Source organism: Epinephelus fuscoguttatus, linkage group LG17, assembly GCF_011397635.1.
Source record: "Epinephelus fuscoguttatus linkage group LG17, E.fuscoguttatus.final_Chr_v1".
NCBI classification, from domain to species: Eukaryota; Metazoa; Chordata; class Actinopteri; order Perciformes; family Serranidae; genus Epinephelus; species Epinephelus fuscoguttatus.
The window spans coordinates 17,750,399-17,773,393 of NC_064768.1; the positions used below are offsets into that span (position 1 = coordinate 17,750,399).

The window sequence follows — 22,995 nt, forward strand, 5'->3', positions numbered from 1 at the left end:
CATACTGATCTCACCGACAACAATAGTACAGCCAGAATATTCGCATTTAAAAAAAAGTTTTACGGTCCGCAAATCATGTTTATGTTTTGAATTTGTGTTTTGGCCTGTTGCGCCACCCACCGCCGTCTACCAGTCACGCAGTCAGTAGAGTCTCAGCATCAGTCACAGTTACGACTGAGCTACAGCAGCACGGCCAGCAGCATTAGCAGTGTCCCGGTACATAGCATTAGCAGCCGGCTCCTCATGAGCTGTATCCCGGCAGCAGCATTAGCAGTGTCCCAGTACATAGCATTAGCAGCCGGCTCCTCATGAGCTGTATCCCAGCAGCAGCTTTAGCAGCAGAGAAGCCGGACTTGCTCGAATGGTCTGCTGGAAAACCGTTGATCAAGGACGCGGTGACGCGGCCCTGCCACAGCAGCCGCCCATGGGCAAACAAATCAGTCTCCAGCGTGCCGCTGTCCAGCAACCTTGAATCTGTAGGGGAGGGGGGCAGACACGACTCGCGGCAGTATTTTGAATTTGAGTGCAGTAACCGTTTTGGCCACATTCTTACATACAGCGCCTTTAAGCCACCAGTATGAGACTTGCTTAGGAGTTTCGGTTCTTTCACTCTCTTATGTGGCTCTCCCCCCTCACAGACACATGCAAAAAGAAAGATTCAGAAAAGTAGTACATGACACACACTCCTCTGTCCATCCTGAGCAAAAGAGTGAGCAGGCAGGGTGTTTCTCATTTGCAGGGCTCAAGACAACTAACATTACTATTTAGACACATTTTGCGACCATGGAGCACCACTGCCACTTCCAAATATTATTAATTCATGGACTGGAGAGCTGTTAGTTTGTTTCCATTTTACAGTGAATAAATAATCACATTTAACGGTGCAGCAGTAACAGTTAAACTTAATGAGGTTAACGATAGCGTGAGCAGAGGAAGTGTCTTTGTACCTTTAGGTCATAAGTAGTAAGTGCTGCACACATATAACATCATGTTCTGCATCATAATATATTATAATCTGTATTTGTGTATGTCCAGGTGGATTTTGCCTTCACGGTCTGGCAGAGTTTCCCAGAGCGAATCGTAGGTTACCCCGCTCGCAGCCACTTCTGGGACAGCAACAAGGAGCGCTGGGGTTACACATCCAAATGGACCAACGATTATTCGATGGTGCTGACTGGCGCCGCCATCTACCACAGGTACAGTACGCGCTTCACAATAGCGTCCTCTGATCTGTAAAACTTGGTTTCAGTACAGCTGTTTACCGACTCACTGTTTCGCTCCGCTCTGCCGTTTTCTTTCATGCTCCTTGCATCTGTTCTGTTCCCCTTCTGTTATACGGGGATCACAGCTTTGCTCTACTCTGCTCTCCAGTGTTCAGTCGTCTTCCTTTTGATTCAACACTTTGATGCAGTGATCTGTAGATTATGAAAGTAGGTGTGATGTTCAGTGTTGCACAGCCTCGGGAAACCAGTGTTTTGACACTGGATATGTTTTATCCAAAAAATGTCAATTTGTCTGCTACACAGCGTTTCATAGTTCCTGCATTTAGTTTTACTACAGCCCTGTCAGCTTTAATATGGCTTCACTCAGCTGTGATGGGAGCAGTCCATTAAGCTGAAGTCAGCCAATCACTGCAGCCAAACGCTTAATCACTTTCAATAAGTCAGTCGCTCAATCCATCCAGGAACTTGAGCAATCAGTCTGTTGATGAACTCAGAGCTGTACTCGAAGGCTTCAACCTGGAACGTAACGGTGTCTGAAATTTGTGATGCATTGAGATTAAGTTCTCTACTCAGTTCCTTCCTCTTCAGCCATCTATGAAGGTCTGAAACTGAGGAAGTATTCACCTTGATCTTCTCAGGCATTATTCCAAAAACAAATCTTTTAAAAGTTGAATTTACTCAGCATTGTTGGAGTAGAATGTAATTGCAAGTCAGTGTGTACTTTAATGTGTGGAACTGGAAAAGGTAAAAAGAAATTTAAGAACAAACCTTGAAATGGAATCACACCACAGACTTTTTGATCACAGATGTGCAGTTTTTAAAGTGTTTTCAAAAGACACCATTGTACATCAACGAAGTTAACCTGCAGATCAGTCTCAGTCTGCTTTATTTTCCATATAAAATTATTCCATCTTTACATCTACATCTACATTTGTCTGACATCCTGAGTCCCACAAACACCCAAAATGTATTTGGGTTTATGCAGTTGGCTCCTTTCATTTTTACCTGGGGCATAAATATGTCATAAATGTTACTTAAAAAAAAGTCTTCCTATACCACATTTTTATGGCATACTTCACTATGACTTTTTAAAGACTGACATTTTTTATTACAGTTTTTATTGTCATATGTTACTGACTTTTCTTTCCTGCTATAGTTTACTATGGGGAGACCTTCTATGACCTTTTTTAAGCATGTTATGGCATTTTTATTGACATACTGTACTATGACTTTTTTTTTTACCATACTACACTGACATTTCTGTTAATTTTTGATCATACTATACAGTTAATTTAAGTAAAATGACATACTACACCATGACTTTTTTTCTTTAACGACATACAATTTTTTAAATTATTTTTAGTAACATACTATACTTTAACATTTTTAAATGATTTTTAACGTACTATACTATGATATTTTAATATATTTCAATGACATACTATTTTTAACAAACTATACTGATGATGATGATGATGATGATGACATACTTTACTATGGAATTTTAGTGAATTTTTATGACATACTTGACTGTGACTTTAAGATGATTTTTGAACATACTATACTGTCTTTTCTATTATTTTTTTTTTATTCTGTGACATTTTAATGAATTTTAATAACAAACTATACTGTGACTTTTTAATGACATTTTTTTATGATATGCTATACTAGGACTTTTTTCCATTGGTTTTTTTAACATAGACTTAAAAAAATTTACTGACATACTGTACATTCACTTTTTCATGATTTTTACGGGCATACTATGCTATGACTTTTTTGTTATTTTTTACTGACATACAATATTATGATTTATTTAAGATTCTTCTGACATAACTAAAGTATTAGTTTTTGTGAATTATTTAATGACATACTATACTATGGTTTTTTATGATTTTTATGACTTTTAATATTTTTTAATGACATAATAGGCTATGACTTCTGATTTTTTTTCATAACATGCTATAGCATATCATGAAAAACATCATGGTATGCCATGACATTTTATATGATTTCTTTCTATGACATATTATACTATGACTTTTTCATGACATTTTAATGGCTCACTATACTGTAACTTTTTTAGTTAATAGAAAGAGACAATTTTCACAAGAGGGGACAAAGTAAGATCAGTACCATCTTCTTATTCTAACACTTTCTGTCCTCTCTTGCAGGTATTACCATTACCTGTACACCAACTATTTACCCACTAGTCTGAAGGGCATGGTGGACCAGCTGGCCAACTGTGAGGACATCCTGATGAACTTCCTGGTCTCTGCTGTCACCAAGCTGCCGCCCATCAAGGTCACACAGAAGAAACAGTACAAGGAGACCATGATGGGACAGGTGAGAGCGTATTGAAACCCTTCTCATAACTAGAGCCCTGTCATTTTTAAAGGTATTATGGATTGTTATTTTACTTGGATGACTCATTAGCTTACAGCGCTTTTTGAAAGAGCTGTTACACCAAAACAGGACAGCTGTCAGTTGAGAGAACTGCTTTGCATTAAAGAAAAACTCATTACAGGATATGATTGAACTCGCAACAGTCTGAGGCTTATTATATAATCCACTTTGATTTTGTCCTCCTTTTTATAAATTGTGATTCATACTGAAGCCAGTGTTGTTTTCTTCCCAGCATCAGTGTGTGTGTCATGGCCTTTCAGCTGCATTGAACTCTTGCTGCTTTGTGAATACCATGAATTATTCTCTTAACATTCTCTGGTACGACCCGTGGGTAAACAGGACAAGCTACTTACAGTACAGCAGAGAGACAAAAACACAGAGAGGAGTCATGTCAGTTTTTATGGCTCACGTCATTCTTTCTAGTCGGGTTCCAGTCTCCCAAATATAGAGTATGATCCAGCTGATGATTTATTGAGAAACATTAATGTCATTCAGTAATGGTTTTCTCTTGTCACAGTGTCTGAACTATGACTATGATTGACTGGAAGAGGGCAGCTAATTGTTATTGTCAGTCTTTTCCATATAATGGGAATGTCTCTGTCCCACCAGTGATCTAGAGCAGTGGTTTTTGTCTGGTGTACCCCTACATCCCATCATCGACATCACCTGTTATGTTCCTAATAAGTTCATTACAATTGATTTTAAGATGGCTGTAAAGTAGTACAACATAAAAGTGGACATTGTTGCATTTTTTAATGCAGTTGTAAGTTTTTCGGTTGATTTTTGGCTAATTATTCCAATTGTTTATCCATTGTTTTTAGCTAATTCTTTCAGCTGTTAATCCATTACCCTTAGGTAACTATCCCAACTGTTTCATGAGTTTTAGCTAATTATTCCAACTGTTTATCCATTACCTTTGGCTTGTAATTAATTGAGCTACTCCACAATCTTTCCATGTACCACTAATCAAGAGCCCCTGCAGTACAAGTACCTGTGTTTGTGAATCACTGATTAAAGCAAACTTGTTTACTGTGATATTATGACTGAAATTGTTTTTCTGTCTTCTGTCTCTACTTCTTCTTCTTCTTCTTCTTCTTCATTCCCACCAGTCTTCGAGGGCTTCTCGCTGGGCCGATCCGGACCACTTTGCCCAGCGGCAAACCTGCATGAACAAGTTCGCCAGCTGGTTTGGCGCCATGCCGCTGGTCCACTCCCAGATGAGACTGGACCCCGTCCTGTTCAAGGACCAGGTCTCCATCCTCCGCAAGAAATACAGGGACATCGAGAGGCTCTGACAGGACCGGCGCCCCCTCGGGGGAGACCCCACACAGGGGGAGGCGCGAGAGAGAGACTCTGTGGAGAGTAGAAGGAGTAGTAGAACTACAGCAGGATGGACAGGGAGCGACACAGCTCTGTCTTCCACTCAGCACATTGCCAATGACCACAGCGCCGCTGCTGCCAGGACTTGACGCAGGAAGGGATGAATAGGAAACAAGCAGATGGCTTTTGGATATGAAAAAACACAAACAAAAACCGCAAACACAGACAGACAAAGAGGAGTACACAAACTGATGGACTTGCCAAACAGTACTGTATGTTTTGCAAATGTGCAAACACACAGCACACACTACTGACGACAAGAACTCTTGGATAGAATATTTTTTTGTACAACGTGAACAAGGACGACAATGACTTTCCTGCTCTCTCGGCACATGTGCAGGATGGTAGAAGAGGGAAGGTGTCCACGATCGCAAACCTAGCAACCCCACCCACCATGAATCCTACTGGTCGCCCCTAGCAACCCTCCCCAGTCTGCATCAGGACGTAATACTGGACAACCAGAACCCCTGCTTTATCACCCTGTTCTTCAGTTGGTTTGATTTCTGTACAAATCAGCTCTCTGGTGTCACTGTTGACCCTTTGTCCTTTCTGAGAGGTTTAAAATCAGAGCGTCATCAGTTTAATATTTTCGTTCTCAAGGCAGAAAAGGTAAACAGTAGTGTCCAACCTGTTATTACAGTGGCTCGACAAGGTTTTTATTGCAAAGCGGCCATTATTTCATGAAATTCTCAGCTATCAACACACATTCTTGAGCCTGAAGTCTGAAAACATCCCGTCTGTCCTATCCTCGGCTCATTCCTTGATGTGCTGATATGGCTTTTATAATGGTCTATCTGCTCCTCTGTTATCACTGAGATAAGTTAGAAAAACATCTCGTTTCATATCCCCCTTTCCTTTCATACTCGCCACGGCAGTTGTACTTTTCTCATCTTTTTTTTTCACTCACTTTCATCATCTTTTATTCCCCCCTTCAAACTCTCTGTACTTTCACTGTTCTGTGTGAGTGTGTGAGTGTGTGCCTGTGTGCGTGTTTATGTGTGCGTGCATTCTGTGTTTATACAGAGCCTTGAAAAGTTGGCTCATCCAACCATAAGCTCAAGCGGAGTACATTTTCCCTCCGTTGGAATGAGCGAAATGAACATTTCTGGATGAAATGGAGCAGAACGTTGCATTCTAACCCAAACTCGTTTCGCCCATTTATTTCTTCCTGCATGGCCTCGCAGCACTATCCTTACAGGGAGAAATGGAATAAAATTTCAGACCGTAGCAGGTCTTTAGTGACCAGCGTCATTTCACAGGAGTGCTTGTGGAGAGATTTTTAACGCTGAGCACATCAGTGCCATTCTGACATCAGGGTCTGCCTTTTAAAATTGTTTATTGCACATCACGTTGCCTACATCAGTTTGAGATGCCTAAATGCTCTGGTGTTGAAATATTGTAGTCATCAGTCCAGTGTGGCTCTCCTGCCACCATTATTTTTATTTTTGTGTTTTCTCTGTGACATATCAGAGGACCTTAGAGCCATTAAATTGACAAAAGGTTTTCTCCTCCATTTGTCAGGCAGAGATACGTTTGGGCTTCAATTAGGTAAACCCATTTCATTTGGAGGGCTGTTTTATTCCCAGGGGACAAGCTGTTGATGAAACACTCTAACATTATGGACCATTGTGTTGTGGAAGCAGTGACCCACAAACATGACCTGCTGGCTAATGCTAGCCTTGGGAGGACAGCTTTTTTTTTTTTCTCTCCCCTCACACACACACCCTCCCCAGCTGCTCACATCGCAATTGTATTCACATCGAACTGCCTGACATTTTGCACCTTAAATTACCTTATTGGTATGGACAACCAGATCAGAATGCTAAAATAACAAGCTATTTCCACTGTTAATTGATTATTTGGAAGAGATAGGCGGTCTGAGGAAATGTCTGGCTCATAGCGGAGAAGCTTCGCGCTGTCAGTAGGTCTGCACGCAGCATGCAGCCAAGAGCACAGGCAGTCCACTCACACATTTAGTTTGCAGACACTTAAATGAGAGCAGCACGCTTTTAGTGGCCTTTCTGTCGGGCAGGCATTCAGCATAATGTCTCAGCCAAAGCTGTTCAGTGTACGCGTGTGTGTGTAGCTGTCATCAACAGCATCAATATCAGTGTCACACATTCAGTTACTGTTTTTACTTTGATGTTTTTTCATTGATTTGTTTTCATTTTGTTCTACAAATATATAAAATGTATTGTAACGCCTTTACAGTGTCAACAAAGGTGTCATTCATGCTATGAAGTGTTGTATCCAAATGCTACCAATGCAAAGCTACTCTGTTTCAGGATATATCAAATACAGCAGGACTATCATGCTTTTTTTTTTTTCTACTTCTTCTTCTTCCCTCACATCATTGCTTTAAATATCATGTCTGTATTTACATTCTGGGACTTCAGCTTTGGAGTGTTATTTGTTTGCCAGGAGAGATTTATGATCTGTTTAATGTGGAGACACCACAGCAAATGTTCGCTCATCTAAAGAACGTGATTCTGGGAAAAGCATACTCCTCACTTGGTCTGCATCTGGTCCTTATTTCATCATCAGAGAACTATATTGTTTGAATCCATATCAAGCCTTTTATGTCGGATCGTTTGAATACTGTATGTGGATCATCTCAAGAGAACTGCGTCCCCCAGCTTTGCAGATACTTAACACACACAAAAAACTACCACCCATTTCAAATCCCTGCGACACTCACTGTACATAGGCATATATTTATTTTCGGAACAAAAAAAAGAAGACAGTGTTCGATTTGAAATGATGTGGCGAGAACATAAGACTGATCCTGCATCGCTGAGGGGAGTTAATGGTATTTATTCAGTTTATTTTCTACACGCTGTGCACATTAATCCACAAAGATGCCGATATACAGCTCATTTTATGTTTCACTCTGCATCGGTTTTCAGGGGAACGTACATCACACTCTGTCTCATACAGAACTCCCCAAGAGAGAGAAAGATAAAATTTTCAGAGTCGTAGTAGTTGAGTTTAAACTCTAAAAGACTGCATACACCAGTGATCTAGAATTGGATTGGGCCGCACAATCTTGGCTCTCCACGGGAGTCAAATTGCAAAGTCCCAATAAAGACCACGCCAACTGACACATGGAAAATAATAAGCAGCTGGGTCCTCTGAACCAGATGGAAACATTTTCAGATTCTGCTGTAACATCTTCCCCCCCATGCATTACAATAATGGATCTGAGGCTGTGACACAGTTGTGTTTAAATTGCCTCATTCAAAAGCTTGGTTTCAGGTCAGATAACTTGGCAACAGAAACTTCCTCCATCTTTCAGTTGGCGTGCTGCGCAGTACATCGTCAAGTCCAGAGCTCTGTCAGAGTGTGATGGATGTGATTTAGGCCACCAGGAAAACCTTTGCATCCACTTAAAATGCCTGTCGTGTCTGTCATTTGATCAGGGGAAACATTATGCAAGTTATCATTGTATGCTTCAAAACAGATGGAAGATGGTTTACCCAAAATGTGCCAGGCAGTTGGTGTTTATAGTGGCGACGGCGTGTATGCTGGAAACTAGTCTGTTCTTGATTTGTGCCTTTTTATCAACATGTGAGTTCTTGACATGCCGAGCACTGTCTGTCCTAGACTTGTTATTTCCAGTAGACGGGCAGCAATAGCACCATATGCAGGGCCCCGAACAGCCCTGCCTTCATACACTGGATGAGTCACAGCTTCCATTCCCTTATTATAACACCCCATTTTCATCTTTGTGTTTGGACACTGTTGCTAACGCGACAACGTATGACCACTTCCTGTTTGGGATTATTTATCAGTGATTTGGCTGTATCACATTACCAATCAGCAGTAATATCTGTTGATCTGTAAAGGACTCGGTCAAGCCCAGCTGTCCTGATGCCTTCTCCTCCCTCCTACCTTGTAATTAACAGAAGACTTTTATAGAGGTCACAAATGAAATAGATAAATGCCAATTTTGTAAGAATGATTTATAAAAAAAATAAACTCATATTTGATGATAACTGCATCTCCTCCTGCCATTTTGTTTGTGTTGTTTATAGTATGTCATAAAATTGTGAAAAAAAATCAGTGTATTATATTATAGGTGTGTTATAGTATGAAAGACGTCAAAAAGTAAGGGGTAGTGTGTCATAACAGGGTGAAATAAGTCATATTAAAGTGTCAAAAAATCTATAGAAAAAACTCACAAAAGATTAATTAAAAAAGTCAGTATAATATGTCACAAAAAAATTGTAATAAAAAAGTAATAGTATAGTATGTCATAAAAATGTAATAAAAAAAGTCATAGTATAGTATGTTCCAAAAAATGTAAAAAAAAAAAAAGTCAAAAGTATAGTATGTTCCAAAAAAGTAATAAAAAAAATTCATAGTATAGTATGTCGCAAAAAATGTAATCGAAAAGTCATAGTATACTATGTTCCAAAAAATGTAATAAAAAATGTCATAGTATAGTATGTCACAAAAATGTAATAAAAAAGTCATAGTACAGTATGTCAAAAAAATGTAATAAAAAAGTCATAGTATAGTATGTCACAAAAATGTAATTAAAAAAAAGTCATAGTATAGTTTGTTCCAAAAAAATGTAATAAAAAAGTCATAGAATAGTATGTCATAAAAATGTTATAAAAAAAAGTCATAGTATAGCATGTTCCAAAAAATGTAATGAAAAAAAGTCACAGTATAGTATGTCACAAAAATGTAATTAAAAAAAAGTCATAGTATAGTATGTCATAAAAATGTAATAAAAAAGTCATAGAATAGTATGTCATAAAAATGTTATAAAAAAAAGTCATAGTATAGCATGTTCCAAAAAATGTAATGACAAAAAGTCACAGTATAGTATTTCACAAAAATGTAATTTAAAAAAAGTCATAGTACAGTATGTCAAAAAAATGTAATAAAAAAGTCATAGTATAGCATGTCACAAAAATGTAATTTAAAAAAAAGTCATAGTATAGTATGTCACAAAAATGTAATTAAAAAAAAAGTCATAGTATAGCATGTTCCAAAAAATGTAATGAAAAAAAGTCACAGTATAGTATTTCACAAAAATGTAATTTAAAAAAGTCATAGTATAGTATGTCATAAAAATGTAATTAAAAAGTCATAGTATAGCATGTTCCAAAAAATGTAATGAAAAAAAGTCATAGTATAGTATTTCACAAAAATGTAATTTAAAAAAGTCATAGTATAGTATGTCACAAAAATGTAATTAAAAAAAGTCATAGTATAGTATGTTCCAAAAAATTTAATAAAAAAAAGTCATAGTATAGTATGTCACAAAAATGTAATAAAAAAGTCATAGTATAGTATGTCGCAAAAAATGTAATCGAAAAGTCATAGTATACTATGTTCCAAAAAATGTAATAAAAAATGTCATAGTATAGTATTTCAAAAAAAATTAATAAAAAAAGTCATAGTATAGCATGTTCCAAAAAATGTAATGAAAAAAAGTCATAGTATAGTATTTCACAAAAATGTAATTTAAAAAAGTCATAGTATAGTATGTCACAAAAAAATGTAAAAAAAAAAAAAAAAAAGTCATAGTACACTATGTCAAAAAAATGTAATAAAAAAGTCATAGTATAGTATGTCACAAAAATGTAATAAAAGTCATAGTATAGTATGTCATAAAAATGTAATAAAAAAAGTCATTGTATAGTATGTTCCAAAAAATGTAATAAAAAGTCATAGTGTAGTATGTTCCAAAAATGTAATTAAAAAAAGTCAAAAGTATAGTATGTTCCAAAAAAGTAATAAAAAAAATTCATAGTATAGTATGTCGCAAAAAATGTAATCGAAAAGTCATAGTATAGTATGTTCCAAAAAATGTAATAAAAAATGTCATAGTATAGTATGTCACAAAAATGTAATAAAAAAGTCATAGTACAGTATGTCAAAAAAATGTAATAAAAAAGTCATAGTATAGTATGTCACAAAAATGTAATAAAAAAGTCATAGTATAGTATGTCACAAAAATGTAATTAAAAAAAAGTCATAGTATAGTATGTCATAAAAATGTAATAAAAAAGTCATAGAATAGTATGTCATAAAAATGTTATAAAAAAAAGTCATAGTATAGCATGTTCCAAAAAATGTAATGAAAAAAAGTCACAGTATAGTATGTCACAAAAATGTAATTTAAAAAAGTCATAGTATAGTATGTCATAAAAATGTAATAAAAAAGTCATAGAATAGTATGTCATAAAAATGTTATAAAAAAAAGTCATAGTATAGCATGTTCAAAAAATGTAATGAAAAAAAGTCACAGTATAGTATTTCACAAAAATGTAATTTAAAAAAAGTCATAGTACAGTATGTCAAAAAAATGTAATAAAAAAGTCATAGTATAGTATGTCACAAAAATGTAATAAAAAAGTCATAGTATAGTATGTCACAAAAATGTAATTAAAAAAAAGTCATAGTATAGTATGTCATAAAAATGTAATAAAAAAGTCATAGAATAGTATGTCATAAAAATGTTATAAAAAAAAGTCATAGTATAGCATGTTCCAAAAAATGTAATGACAAAAAGTCACAGTATAGTATGTCACAAAAATGTAATTTAAAAAAGTCATAGTATAGTATGTCATAAAAATGTAATAAAAAAGTCATAGAATAGTATGTCATAAAAATGTTATAAAAAAAAGTCATAGTATAGCATGTTCAAAAAATGTAATGAAAAAAAGTCACAGTATAGTATTTCACAAAAATGTAATTTAAAAAAAGTCATAGTACAGTATGTTAAAAAAATGTAATAAAAAATTAATAGTATATTATTTCACAAAAATGTAATGAAAAAAGTCATAGTATAGTATGTTCCAAAATGTAATAAAAAGTCATAGAATAGTATGTCACAAAAATGTTATAAAAAAGTCATAGTATAGCATGTTCACAAAATGTAATGAAAAAAGTCACAGTATAGTATTTCACAAAAAAGTAATTTAAAAAAGTCATAGTATAGTATGTCATAAAAATGTAATAAAAAGTCATAGTATAGCATGTTCCAAAATGTAATGAAAAAGTCATAGTATAGTATTTCACAAAAATGTAATTTAAAAAAGTCATAGTATAGTATGTCATAAAAATGTAATAAAAAAAAGTCATAGTATAGTATGTTCCAAAAAATTTAATAAAAAAAAGTCATAGTATAGTATGTCACAAAAAATGTAATTAAAAAAAAAAAGTCATAGTACACTATGTCAAAAAAATGTAATAAAAAAGTCATAGTATAGTATGTCATAAAAATGTAATAAAAAAGTCATAATATATTATGTCATAAAAATGTTTTTTAAAAAAAGTCATAGTATAGTATGTCAAAAAATGTAATCAAAAAGTCATAGTACAGTATGTCATAAAAATGTAATAAAAAAGTCATAGTATAGTATGTCACAAAAATGTAATAAAAAAAAAGTCATAGTACAATATGTCATATATATGAGAAAAAGTCATGGTATAGTATGTCACAAAAATGTAATAAAAAAAGTCATAGTATAGTATGTCAAAAAAAGTAATAAAAAAAGTCATAGTATAGTATGTCACAAAAATGTAATAAAAAAAAAGTCATAGTACAATATGTCATAAAAATGAAATTAAAAAAAGTCATGGTATAGTATGTCACAAAAATGTAATAAAAAAAGTCATAGTATAGTATGTCAAAAAAAGTAATAAAAAAGTCATAATATAGTATGTCATAAAAATGTAATAAAAAAGTCATAATATAGTATGTCATAAAAATGTAATAAAAAGTCATAGTATAGTATGTTCCAAAAAATGTAATAAAAAAAAGTCATCGTATAGTATTTCACAAAAATGTAATAAAAAAAGTCATAGTATAGTATGTCATAAAAATGTAATAAAAAAGTCATAGTATAGTATTTCACAAAAATGTAATAAAAAAAGTCATAGTATAGTATGTCATAAAAATGTAATAAAAAAGTCATAGTATAGTATTTCACAAAAATGTAATAAAAAAAGTCATAGTATAGTATGTCATAAAAATGTAATAAAAAAGTCATAGTATAGTATGTCAAAAAAAGTAATAAAAAAGTCATAGTATAGATTGTCATAAAAATGTAATAAAGTCATAATATAGTATGTCATAAAAATGTAATAAAAAAGTCATAGTATAGTATGTCAAAAAAAGTAATAAAAAAGTCATAATATAGTATGTCACAAAAAAATGTAATAAAAAAGTCATAGTATAGCATGTTCCAAAAAATGTAATGAAAAAAAGTCACAGTATAGTATGTCACAAAAATGTAATTTAAAAAAGTCATAGTATAGTATGTCATAAAAATGTAATAAAAAAGTCATAGAATAGTATGTCATAAAAATGTTATAAAAAAAAGTCATAGTATAGCATGTTCAAAAAATGTAATGAAAAAAAGTCACAGTATAGTATTTCACAAAAATGTAATTTAAAAAAAGTCATAGTACAGTATGTTAAAAAAATGTAATAAAAAAGTCATAGTATAGTATGTCACAAAAATGTAATTAAAAAAAAAGTCATAGTATAGTATGTTCCAAAAAATGTAATAAAAAAGTCATAGAATAGTATGTCACAAAAATGTTATAAAAAAAAGTCATAGTATAGCATGTTCCAAAAAATGTAATGAAAAAAAGTCACAGTATAGTATTTCACAAAAATGTAATTTAAAAAAGTCATAGTATAGTATGTCATAAAAATGTAATAAAAAAGTCATAGTATAGCATGTTCCAAAAAATGTAATGAAAAAAAGTCATAGTATAGTATTTCACAAAAATGTAATTTAAAAAAGTCATAGTATAGTATGTCATAAAAATGTAATAAAAAAAAGTCATAGTATAGTATGTTCCAAAAAATTTAATAAAAAAAAGTCATAGTACACTATGTCAAAAAAATGTAATAAAAAAGTCATAGTATAGTATGTCATAAAAATGTAATAAAAAAGTCATAATATATTATGTCATAAAAATGTTTTTAAAAAAAAGTCATAGTATAGTATGTCATAAAAATGTAATAAAAAAGTCATAATATATTATGTCATAAAAATGTTTTTTAAAAAAAGTCATAGTATAGTATGTCATAAAAATGTAATAAAAAAGTCATAGTATAGTATGTCATGAAAATGTAATTCAAAAAAATCATAGTATAGTATAGTATGTCACAAAAATGTAATAAAAAAAAAGTCATAGTATAGTATGTCATAAAAATGTAATAAAAAAGTCATAGTATAGTATGTCATAAAAATGTAATAAAAAAGTCATAATATATTATGTCATAAAAATGTTTTTTAAAAAAAGTCATAGTATAGTATGTCATAAAAATGTAATAAAAAAGTCATAGTATAGTATGTCATGAAAATGTAATTCAAAAAAATCATAGTATAGTATAGTATGTCACAAAAATGTAATAAAAAAAAAGTCATAGTATAGTATGTCACAAAAATGTAATAAAAAAAAGTCATAGTATAGTATATCATGAAAATGTAATTCAAAAAAATCATAGTATAGTATGTCACAAAAATGTAAAAAAAAAATGTCATAGTATAGTATGTCACAAAAAATGTAAAAAAAAAAAATGTCAGTATAGTATGTCACAAAAATGTAATAAAAAAAAGTCATAATATAGTATGTCACAAAAAATGTAAAAAAAAAAAATGTCATAGTATAGTATGTCATGAAAAATGTAATTCAAAAAAGTCATAGTATAGTATGTCATACAAATGTAATAAAAAAAAGTCATAATATAGTATGTCACAAAAAATGTAAAAAAAAAAATGTCATAGTATAGTATGTCATGAAAAATGTAATTCAAAAAAGTCATAGTATAGTATGTCATACAAATGTAATAAAAAAAAGTCATAGTATAGTATATCATGAAAATGTAATTCAAAAAATTCATAGTATAGTATAGTGTGTCACAAAAAATGTAAAAAAAAAAAATGTCATAGTATAGTATGTCATAAAAATGTAATAAAAAAGTCATAGTATAGTATGTCACAAAAATCTAATAAAAAAGTCAGAGTATAGCATGTTGTAAAAATGTTTAAATAAAGTCACAGTACAGTTTTAAAACGAAGGTAAATGTATAAATGTATAGCATGTCATAACAATGTGAAAAAAGTCACATCAAAGTATGTTATAAAAATATTTTTAAAAGTCAAAGTATAGTGTGTCATATATATGAGAAAAAAAGTCAAAGTATAGTATGTCATATATATGAGAAAAAAAGTCAAAGTATAGTGTGTCATATATATGAAAAAAAAGTCAAAGTATAGTATGTCATATATATGAGAAAAAAAGTCAAAGTATAGTGTGTCATATATATGAAAAAAAAGTCAAAGTATAGTATGTCATATATATGAGAAAAAAAGTCAAAGTATACTCAGGCGTGCATTCATCTTTGTAAATCTGATGAAAAGAGAGCATGCGCATATATATACAGTTTTGGTTGTGAATGTATCCAGAGTCTTATGCATCTGGCCCCAGCTGTCTGTGTCCCATGGCAGCCTTGTGGCCACCACTTGCGGGATGGGACATCTCTTATCCCCTCGTCCCATTTCCACCAGGCAGTACACAGTGGTTCAGTCCAATATGGTCCACTGTGAAAAGTCGTGGATGTTACCAATGGAATTGATGAATTGAGGCTACACCTATGACTTTCTGACACACAGTGCAGTAACGTCACACCTTACAGTTATTTCCAGAGAGGGGCCTGGGCAAAACTATTCCAAAAATTAAGTCAGGGAATTGCAGAAATATTGTGTGTAACAGTGTCTGAGGATTCATTTGTTTTCCTGAACAATCACCCTGGAGAAAATATGCTGACACAAGCACACATTGTAAACATCAGTGTATAACCCTGCACAGTTTTATTCACTTCATCATTTGTGACAGAGTGTGCATGGACAAGTACTCAGCCTCTGACCTCTGCCTCAGCTGAATGAGAACACACTCTGTTTGTACAGTTATAATGCTGCATTGCCCTCAGAGATTTAACAACCACCCCTGTATTAGACTACTGAGGAGGGGTTTATTAGTCACTACTCAGAGCATTGATTTTTTTTTACTCTGTTGAAAGCCTTTTCGCTGCTCCAATGCTGCATCTGTCCTTCTGCATCTCCCTGAGGACGATACCCTCATAACACATCTTAGATACGACCCTGGCTTTGCTCTGAATTATTAAACACACCCATATCAGATATTCTCATGCATATCTGTAACCTGGCAGCGGTGCCATATGAGTGTGTCTTTGTGTGTGCGCACGTGTGCTCAGTTTTTAGCTCACGTTTCATGTTTGTATTGAATTAGGTCTTTTATGAATTCTTCTTTCTCTCCGTCTTTACTCTGTCTGTTTTTTCCTCATCTATAAATTAGAAAACAGAGAACAAAAGCACCCCCTTAAATTAGCTGGCCTCCTATCAAATAAAGAAATCTAAGAGTAGAAAATCACTCAGAGTGAAGGGGAAACTTTTGGTGCCACTTTTAGGCCTCAGCGGAAAAGCATTTTATCAACTTTCCTAACTTATAAAACGACTTCTTCGGTATCTCTGCTAATATTTAGGAGAGCTCTAGTGGTGTCCTGAGAAAGTGATCAGGCAGAGAGCTGCTCACAGAGAAGCAAAGATGTTTGTATTTGACTATACACTTATTAAGATTGAATAATGCTTTGATGGACCCGGTGCTTTCTCTCTCTCCACGTAAACAAAGATCCTCTCAACCTCATGCCAACAGCAAAGATCAGAATCTGTGTCACAACAAACTACTTCTGTAGTAATAAATCAGATTTAATAATGGTCAGATTTATTTATTTAGTTTTTCCCCAAAAACAAGCTGAACTTATGCACAATGTGGGTTTATTGATTTATTAGTTCATTAGAGCCATATTTGATAGTTTTGATTTATGTATTACAGTGTAATTCCCAATCAAGCTTGACCAATAAATTGACTATGTTGACATAAATTGGTGGATAAACCTATCTCAAAAATATCAGTATCGGTTTGTACAACAGCTGATAAGTAACAAGAAATTGCAAACTGGGTTTAACATTATTTGGAAAGTGTCTAAACTATTGTCCAACGCAGAGCGCTGACAGGTTGATTTTGTACACTATAAATTTTTCCGTGCTGTGTTTGTCTTGATCACAACAAGTCAAAAGAATCCTTACAAAGAATGTTAAATAACTATCCGCCAGCAGTGTTGTGCATGAACACACTAAAAGAGCGAATTCATCAAATGTGCTCATATTTTTCATGAAGGGTTAAATGTATGCATCAGTTTGCACTACAAGTAAATCAGTACGTATTCAAATGAAAAATTTGTTACATTTTATATAAAAATTGAAAACACAAGTTCAAACATCAGCCCCATCGACAACGTTTAGAGCTACACGTTAATTTGAAGAACCCGCACAGTCTTGTGAGTGAATGATGGTCACAAGAAATCGTGAACAAAGTGTAAGACCACGAGCCAACAGTTGCAAACTCCTTTTCTCTCTTTTTTTCCTCCATTAATGCTTCCTCCAAATTGATCCTTCGCTGAGGCCCGCCCCTTTTTGATGGTCTGTCAAGTTGTCGGAACAATCATGGAGCGCAAACTGTGACTAACCGCACTCTCTGAAGAAATATTGTCAAATTTTGGGAAAAAAACCATCAAGGTATTTCAGAGAGAAGCAGACAGAGGGGTATACATTATGTGTTTGAAGGATATATCCAGGATGTCAAACTCACTCAGCAGAAATAAGTTTAAAAAGATAAAGACAGAAGCTGAAGCCTGATGCACAGATCACAATGAAAAAGTGAACCACCACACCAGTTGGTTATCAAGACAGATGACAATGTAAATAAGGGGAAACTTCACCAATTTGCAACCAGCTACGTGTCATCACAGTGTGTGCACATGAAGAGTGTTTGGCCTCCCCCCATGCTGCCAATGCCCAGACCTACGCCAGCGGACAAGCAGGGAGTTCCAGAGGAAGCTGAACACTGTTCATCTGCACATACTTTGATGACACACAGCTGGTTGAACATTGGCAAAGTTTCCCTGCTTCCCTTCACTGGTTCCTGCACAGCGGGGTAGGCCTTTATTCACTGTTATAAACATTAAAAAGCAAAAGTAGCACGTGTTTACATTTAGTAGGATATACCTTTAGTAGCTAGCTGGTTAGCAAGCTAACCCTACACTTTTCAGGGTTTGATTTTGATTTTTGGAACAAGGAAGTAACGTATCTCCATCAAACCTTTTCACGTAACCAGTGTAATTATCATGTGCCCCAACGTTTAGCTCGAAATCCACAAAAACAGCCTGAAAATCTGAAAGGACTGCATGAGAGTCTATAAAGCACAGCTGTGTTGTTGTCAGACCCTTTTTTGAGGTGGCTGGTGATGCCACGCTAAAACTGGCCAGTCTGCATTTGAGGGGCGGGACTTAGCAAATTATGCGCTCTTCAAAACTGAAATCATAACACATCTCTCAGCTGTAGCAACTGTAATGACGGATGTGGTGGTGACTGTACCAGCTTGTATAGTATTTTTATGTTTTGTCTTTTTTGACCGAGCCATAATTTGATTCATGCAGGCTGAATTAAATTTCCATTGCATGTATACCTTAATTTACTTTCTGCATAATATGATACATTGCTTAAGTGGTAAAACTTACACTCTTATGTTTTTGGTTTTGGGTAGTACACAGTAATCCACTTAGTGGGCAGTGGCAATGACTGGGGATTGGGGATAGATGGGTAGGAAGAGGTTCTACCATAGGGTTCTACTTAAAAAGAATAGCTCCGAGCAGCTCATTTAAACAAAAAACAAAAACAAAACCTGGGCCTGTGAACTTCATTTAATTGATTTAATTGATGTGAACTTATCTTTGAGCTAGCTCTTGTGAAGTGTAAACTTGCATAACACTGTCAGCTAATATACAGTCAGAGACAAACTTTTAGCGCGATGCCTAGGAGTGACTCAGATGTTTGATGAATACATACGGTATACACTACAGATAAACCAGCAAACACAAATCACAGCACAAAACAGACTCTTTTTTAAAAATCACAGATTTATATTTGAGCAGAAACCTTAACAAGGCATCATATTGAAATGTCAGACCACAAGTCCAATCAGAACAGAGCACTGATGTGTTTACATATTACATCAAATTAAAAAAAGCAGATCAATATAGTCACAATAAGACTTGTGATGTTGCCACAGTGTATGTCTTTCTTATTTAAGATTTAAGGGGTCATATAAAAGCTTTTCAAAGTTGGGGCTTCACACAGTTCTAATACAATAACATGGGCAGAATTTGAGGATTAAATAGAATATATCAATGTATCTCTACAGGCATAAACCCTCTATTGAGCTAGTACCTACAAATAGATAAAACACAATATATCAACTCTTCAGATTAATTTAGTCAATATCTTGATTGAAATGCAGAATATTGAGGTTGTTTTCTGCCATCCTCCACACTGATGTCACCTGCACCCTCCATCCGAGTGTTTTATTGGGTGTTCTCTCACGTCTCTGTGGTGTTGAGCCCTGTCGTCTTCATGTGTCTCCGCTCATTTTTCCTTCTATTGTTTCGCGTCTTCTTCAGGAAACGGGTTGAGATTGCCGGAGTCCCAATTTCCTCAGTAAAGTGCAGCCTCAGCCAGCCTGTTGTACCCTGTCACATGTCCAGTTAACGACCAGATCTTCGCGTCCATTATTTGTAGTAAATGCGTGTGTGTGTGTGTGTGTGTGTATTTGTCTGTGTTATATATGAATGTGTTCGAGTGCGTGTGGTTCAGCTCCTAACAGCCAGCATGGAGTTGATCTCCCAAATGAGGTTGCGGAGTTGGTCCATGATCTGCTTCAGCTGCTGGTTCTTCTGCTTCAGCTTCTGCAGGAAAATGAGAACAAAACAAAACAAAACATATTTTAGATGAAAAAAAAAACAGCAAATATAAATGCCAGAGTGCCGCTTTGTCTGCTGAAACAATAAAACTACAGGATTACAAAAGACCAAAAGGTCAAACAACCGACAAAACACTTCAGCAAACAACAAAGCAATTACATTTCAGCAGAAAACATATTTCATGGCTTACAGGATATTAAAGTTGCACATACTGTAGTACTGGTATTAAAAAGTCCCATGGAGTCATATTTAAGCTGCTACACCAAACAAGTCTTCCCCATCGGCTCTACCTTAGCATCATGTTATCAACTTAGCATAAACTTCACACTTCCTACACCAATCTGAGTACTTGTAAAATATAATTTCCTTCACCATATTACTGAGAAAAACAGGTTCCAGATGTATTTTCACTCCTAATGACTGCTGCTGTTTTGCTGCTGGCATGAGAAAATGAACAGGGAGGTTTTTCTCAGCAGGAAGTCGTGTGAGACACAGAAGACTCTATTTCCTGTCTTCAAATTTAGTCCAAGTTCTTATTGTCATAAAAACAATCTAAACAAATGTTTCGAGTTTGTTTTGCTTTAGCTGTGTTTGAGAATGGAGACTGATTCTTAGGTGAGTATCACAGCTATTGTCAAATATGTGTGGCAGCCATGCAGCAACCTCGGTGGTTGAAAAATGAAGCAAAGTGCCAAAAGCTGCAGTTTCTCTAATGGCCACTTGAGGCTGACTCCAAAAGTGAGTCAGTCCTCACAGGCACCCATGTTAAATGCCCATCTTACAAACAGAAAAAATAATGTTTACAGCCTAGTACAAAAAAATACTTTTGGTCTCTATAACTTTTCTCCTCAGTCATGACGACTGTACGGGGGGGATGAACTTTTATGTAACTCACCCGTTTAGATGTTATTAAGGTTTAAAGTTCCGCAAACTATACTATGAAACTAAACTGTGACATTCTGGTCTCCAAAGTCTTTTTAAGGGTTTGGATGTACAAAAGACCTTCAACTGTGGGTCTTTTGTTTTTCTAGAAAGTACAAGGTTTTAAAGGTTTGACACATTTTTTTTTGCTTGTGAAAATTTGCATTAGCATTAGCACAATTAAACACAGAGTGAATAAGCATTGCGCTGACCATAGACACAGCACATGATTTAAGGTAGACAGATGGACTACTGTATTATTAGTTCTGTTATTTATCACAGGGCTGACACATAGAGACAGACAACCATTCACACTCACATTCACAGACAATTTAGAGTCACCAATTAACCTGCATGTCTTTGGACTGTGGGAGGAAGCTGGAGTACCCAGAGAGAACCCGCTCTGACACAGGGTGAACATGCAAACTCCGCACAGAGGGGCTCCCTCCTGGGATTGAACCAGGAACCCTCTTGCTGTGAGGCGACAGTGCTAACCACCACACCACCGTGCCGCCTACACCCGCTAAAAATGGGCAACAGACTCCAATACCATGCCAGCTGGTGAGTATGCCTCTCTATTTTTTTTGTTCTGGTGTGTCATGTTTGACGTTACGGTTAGTTAACAGCAGAAAGCAGCATGGAGGCCAATGAAAACGTTACAGTGGCTACACTCGACTAACTGCAAATCTAATCTGTAAAGAGCTGCAGAAGGTGACAACATTCATGCTAAAAAGGGGGCAAAAATGAGTGTGTCCACCACCCAGGTTTTATGTTTCCAGCCCTGCCAGTCAGAGCTGGAGCCAATAATTACCTATGAGTCTTTTATCTCAGGAATGAATGCAGATTGTAACCTTTACTATTAAATACAAAGCCAGATGTTGGTGGGTGTTAGTGGACATTTTGTCCAGTGGGAAAGGGGCTTAAGTTAAATATAAAAAAAAAAACACATTCCTTCTCCTTCACAGTTTGTTTGAGGCAAGGATTAACAAAAGTCTGAAAGCCACATTAACTTCATCTGGCCTGCCTCAGGGGTGTACAGGTACATCACAGAGGAGCAAATAACCCCAACCCCCCCCCCCCCTCAGTCACTGAGGGCTTTGTCCGCTGATTGCCTCTGAATGCTCCACCAAGATCTCTAAGTCAACAGTGAAGTACTGAAGTACCACATCGCTGAAGCTTTATACATAAACAAATAATGGCTCCGGAGCTGCTGCTGCTGCTGCTTGAGACTCAGAATAAAAACAGGTACAGCTGCCAAATGTGTGCTGCCTTTGAACAAGTAACTCAGGCAAAACATCTACATTTGAAGGTTCGGGCAAATTTAGCAACAGCAGTACATCACAGCTACTTACTCAGCTGCTTTTCTTCTGATAGATAGCCAGAGAGAGAGAGAGGGAGAGAAAGAGGAGAGCTCCTTCACTCAGGAGCTACTGTATCTGCAGTGCAGTGAAATCTATTAAGATTAAATCCATCTCACTCTCTCGGTAACACTCCTTTAGCCATGACTAATTACCAGCCATTTCTGCAGCGCAGATAACACCTTGAGCAATCGATTTCACACAGCTCTCTTAATATCAACTGTTTAGCTGATTGTCCTTGAAGATATTCCAGAGTGGAACATTTGGAGGCTTTCCAGTCTCTCTCTCTGGGGGGCTCTCAAGCTCTCTCACTCTTTTATCCCTTCTCTTTCTCCCCCCTTTCTGTCGCTCTCCTACTTTCACTTTAATTCAGCGTGTGTGGATGTGTGTGTATTGCATGGGATATGCCTCATTACCCTGACGAGCAAGTTCTTGAAATAACTCGGTCATTTACTCTGTATTGATGAGATGATACTGTGAGCCTTTGTAATTTCAGTCGAACACTTTTTAAACAAGGTATACAACATTGGTATTTTTTTTTTAACAACAAAACATTTCTTTTTGCTTTAAAAAGAAACTGCAATCACAGATATATTTTTCAAGCAGATTTAACTTCAAAGACAGAATTTGCTACTTTTGAAACCAGATTCTTCCACAAAAATCTACTCTCAGCTTTTCATTGAAACCCGGCATAAATAATTTTCACAGTGGAAAAAAAACTACGGAGGCAGCGAAGCCTTCACGGCACGTTCATCATAAAAGGCTCTCTGGCATATCTTGCTATAATCACAGAAATTGTTCTGCAACCTGAGGGAGATATAATTCCATTCATAAC

General features: G+C 35.0%; 2 protein-coding genes across 3 annotated transcripts in view; one reads left to right on the plus strand and one right to left on the minus strand.

Moving 5' to 3' along the window:
• ext1b (exostosin glycosyltransferase 1b) overlaps positions 1-9,006 on the plus strand; it is a 160,600-nt gene extending 151,594 nt beyond the window's left edge. Inside the window, exons 9-11 of the mRNA XM_049601923.1 lie at positions 1,036-1,196; positions 3,395-3,566; positions 4,736-9,006. Of these exons, the coding sequence (XP_049457880.1) occupies positions 1,036-1,196; positions 3,395-3,566; positions 4,736-4,921 (519 nt within the window). The 3' untranslated portion in view covers positions 4,922-9,006. The remainder of the gene's footprint in view (positions 1-1,035; positions 1,197-3,394; positions 3,567-4,735) is intronic.
• Positions 9,007-19,021: 10,015 nt separating this feature from the next.
• The window catches only part of med30 (mediator complex subunit 30), a 53,219-nt gene continuing 49,245 nt past the window's right edge, over positions 19,022-22,995 (minus strand). For both annotated transcript variants that reach the window (XM_049602841.1, XM_049602840.1), the window contains one exon: positions 19,022-19,866. In XM_049602841.1, coding sequence (XP_049458798.1) covers positions 19,771-19,866 — 96 coding nt within the window. In that variant the 3' untranslated portion in view covers positions 19,022-19,770. The remainder of the gene's footprint in view (positions 19,867-22,995) is intronic.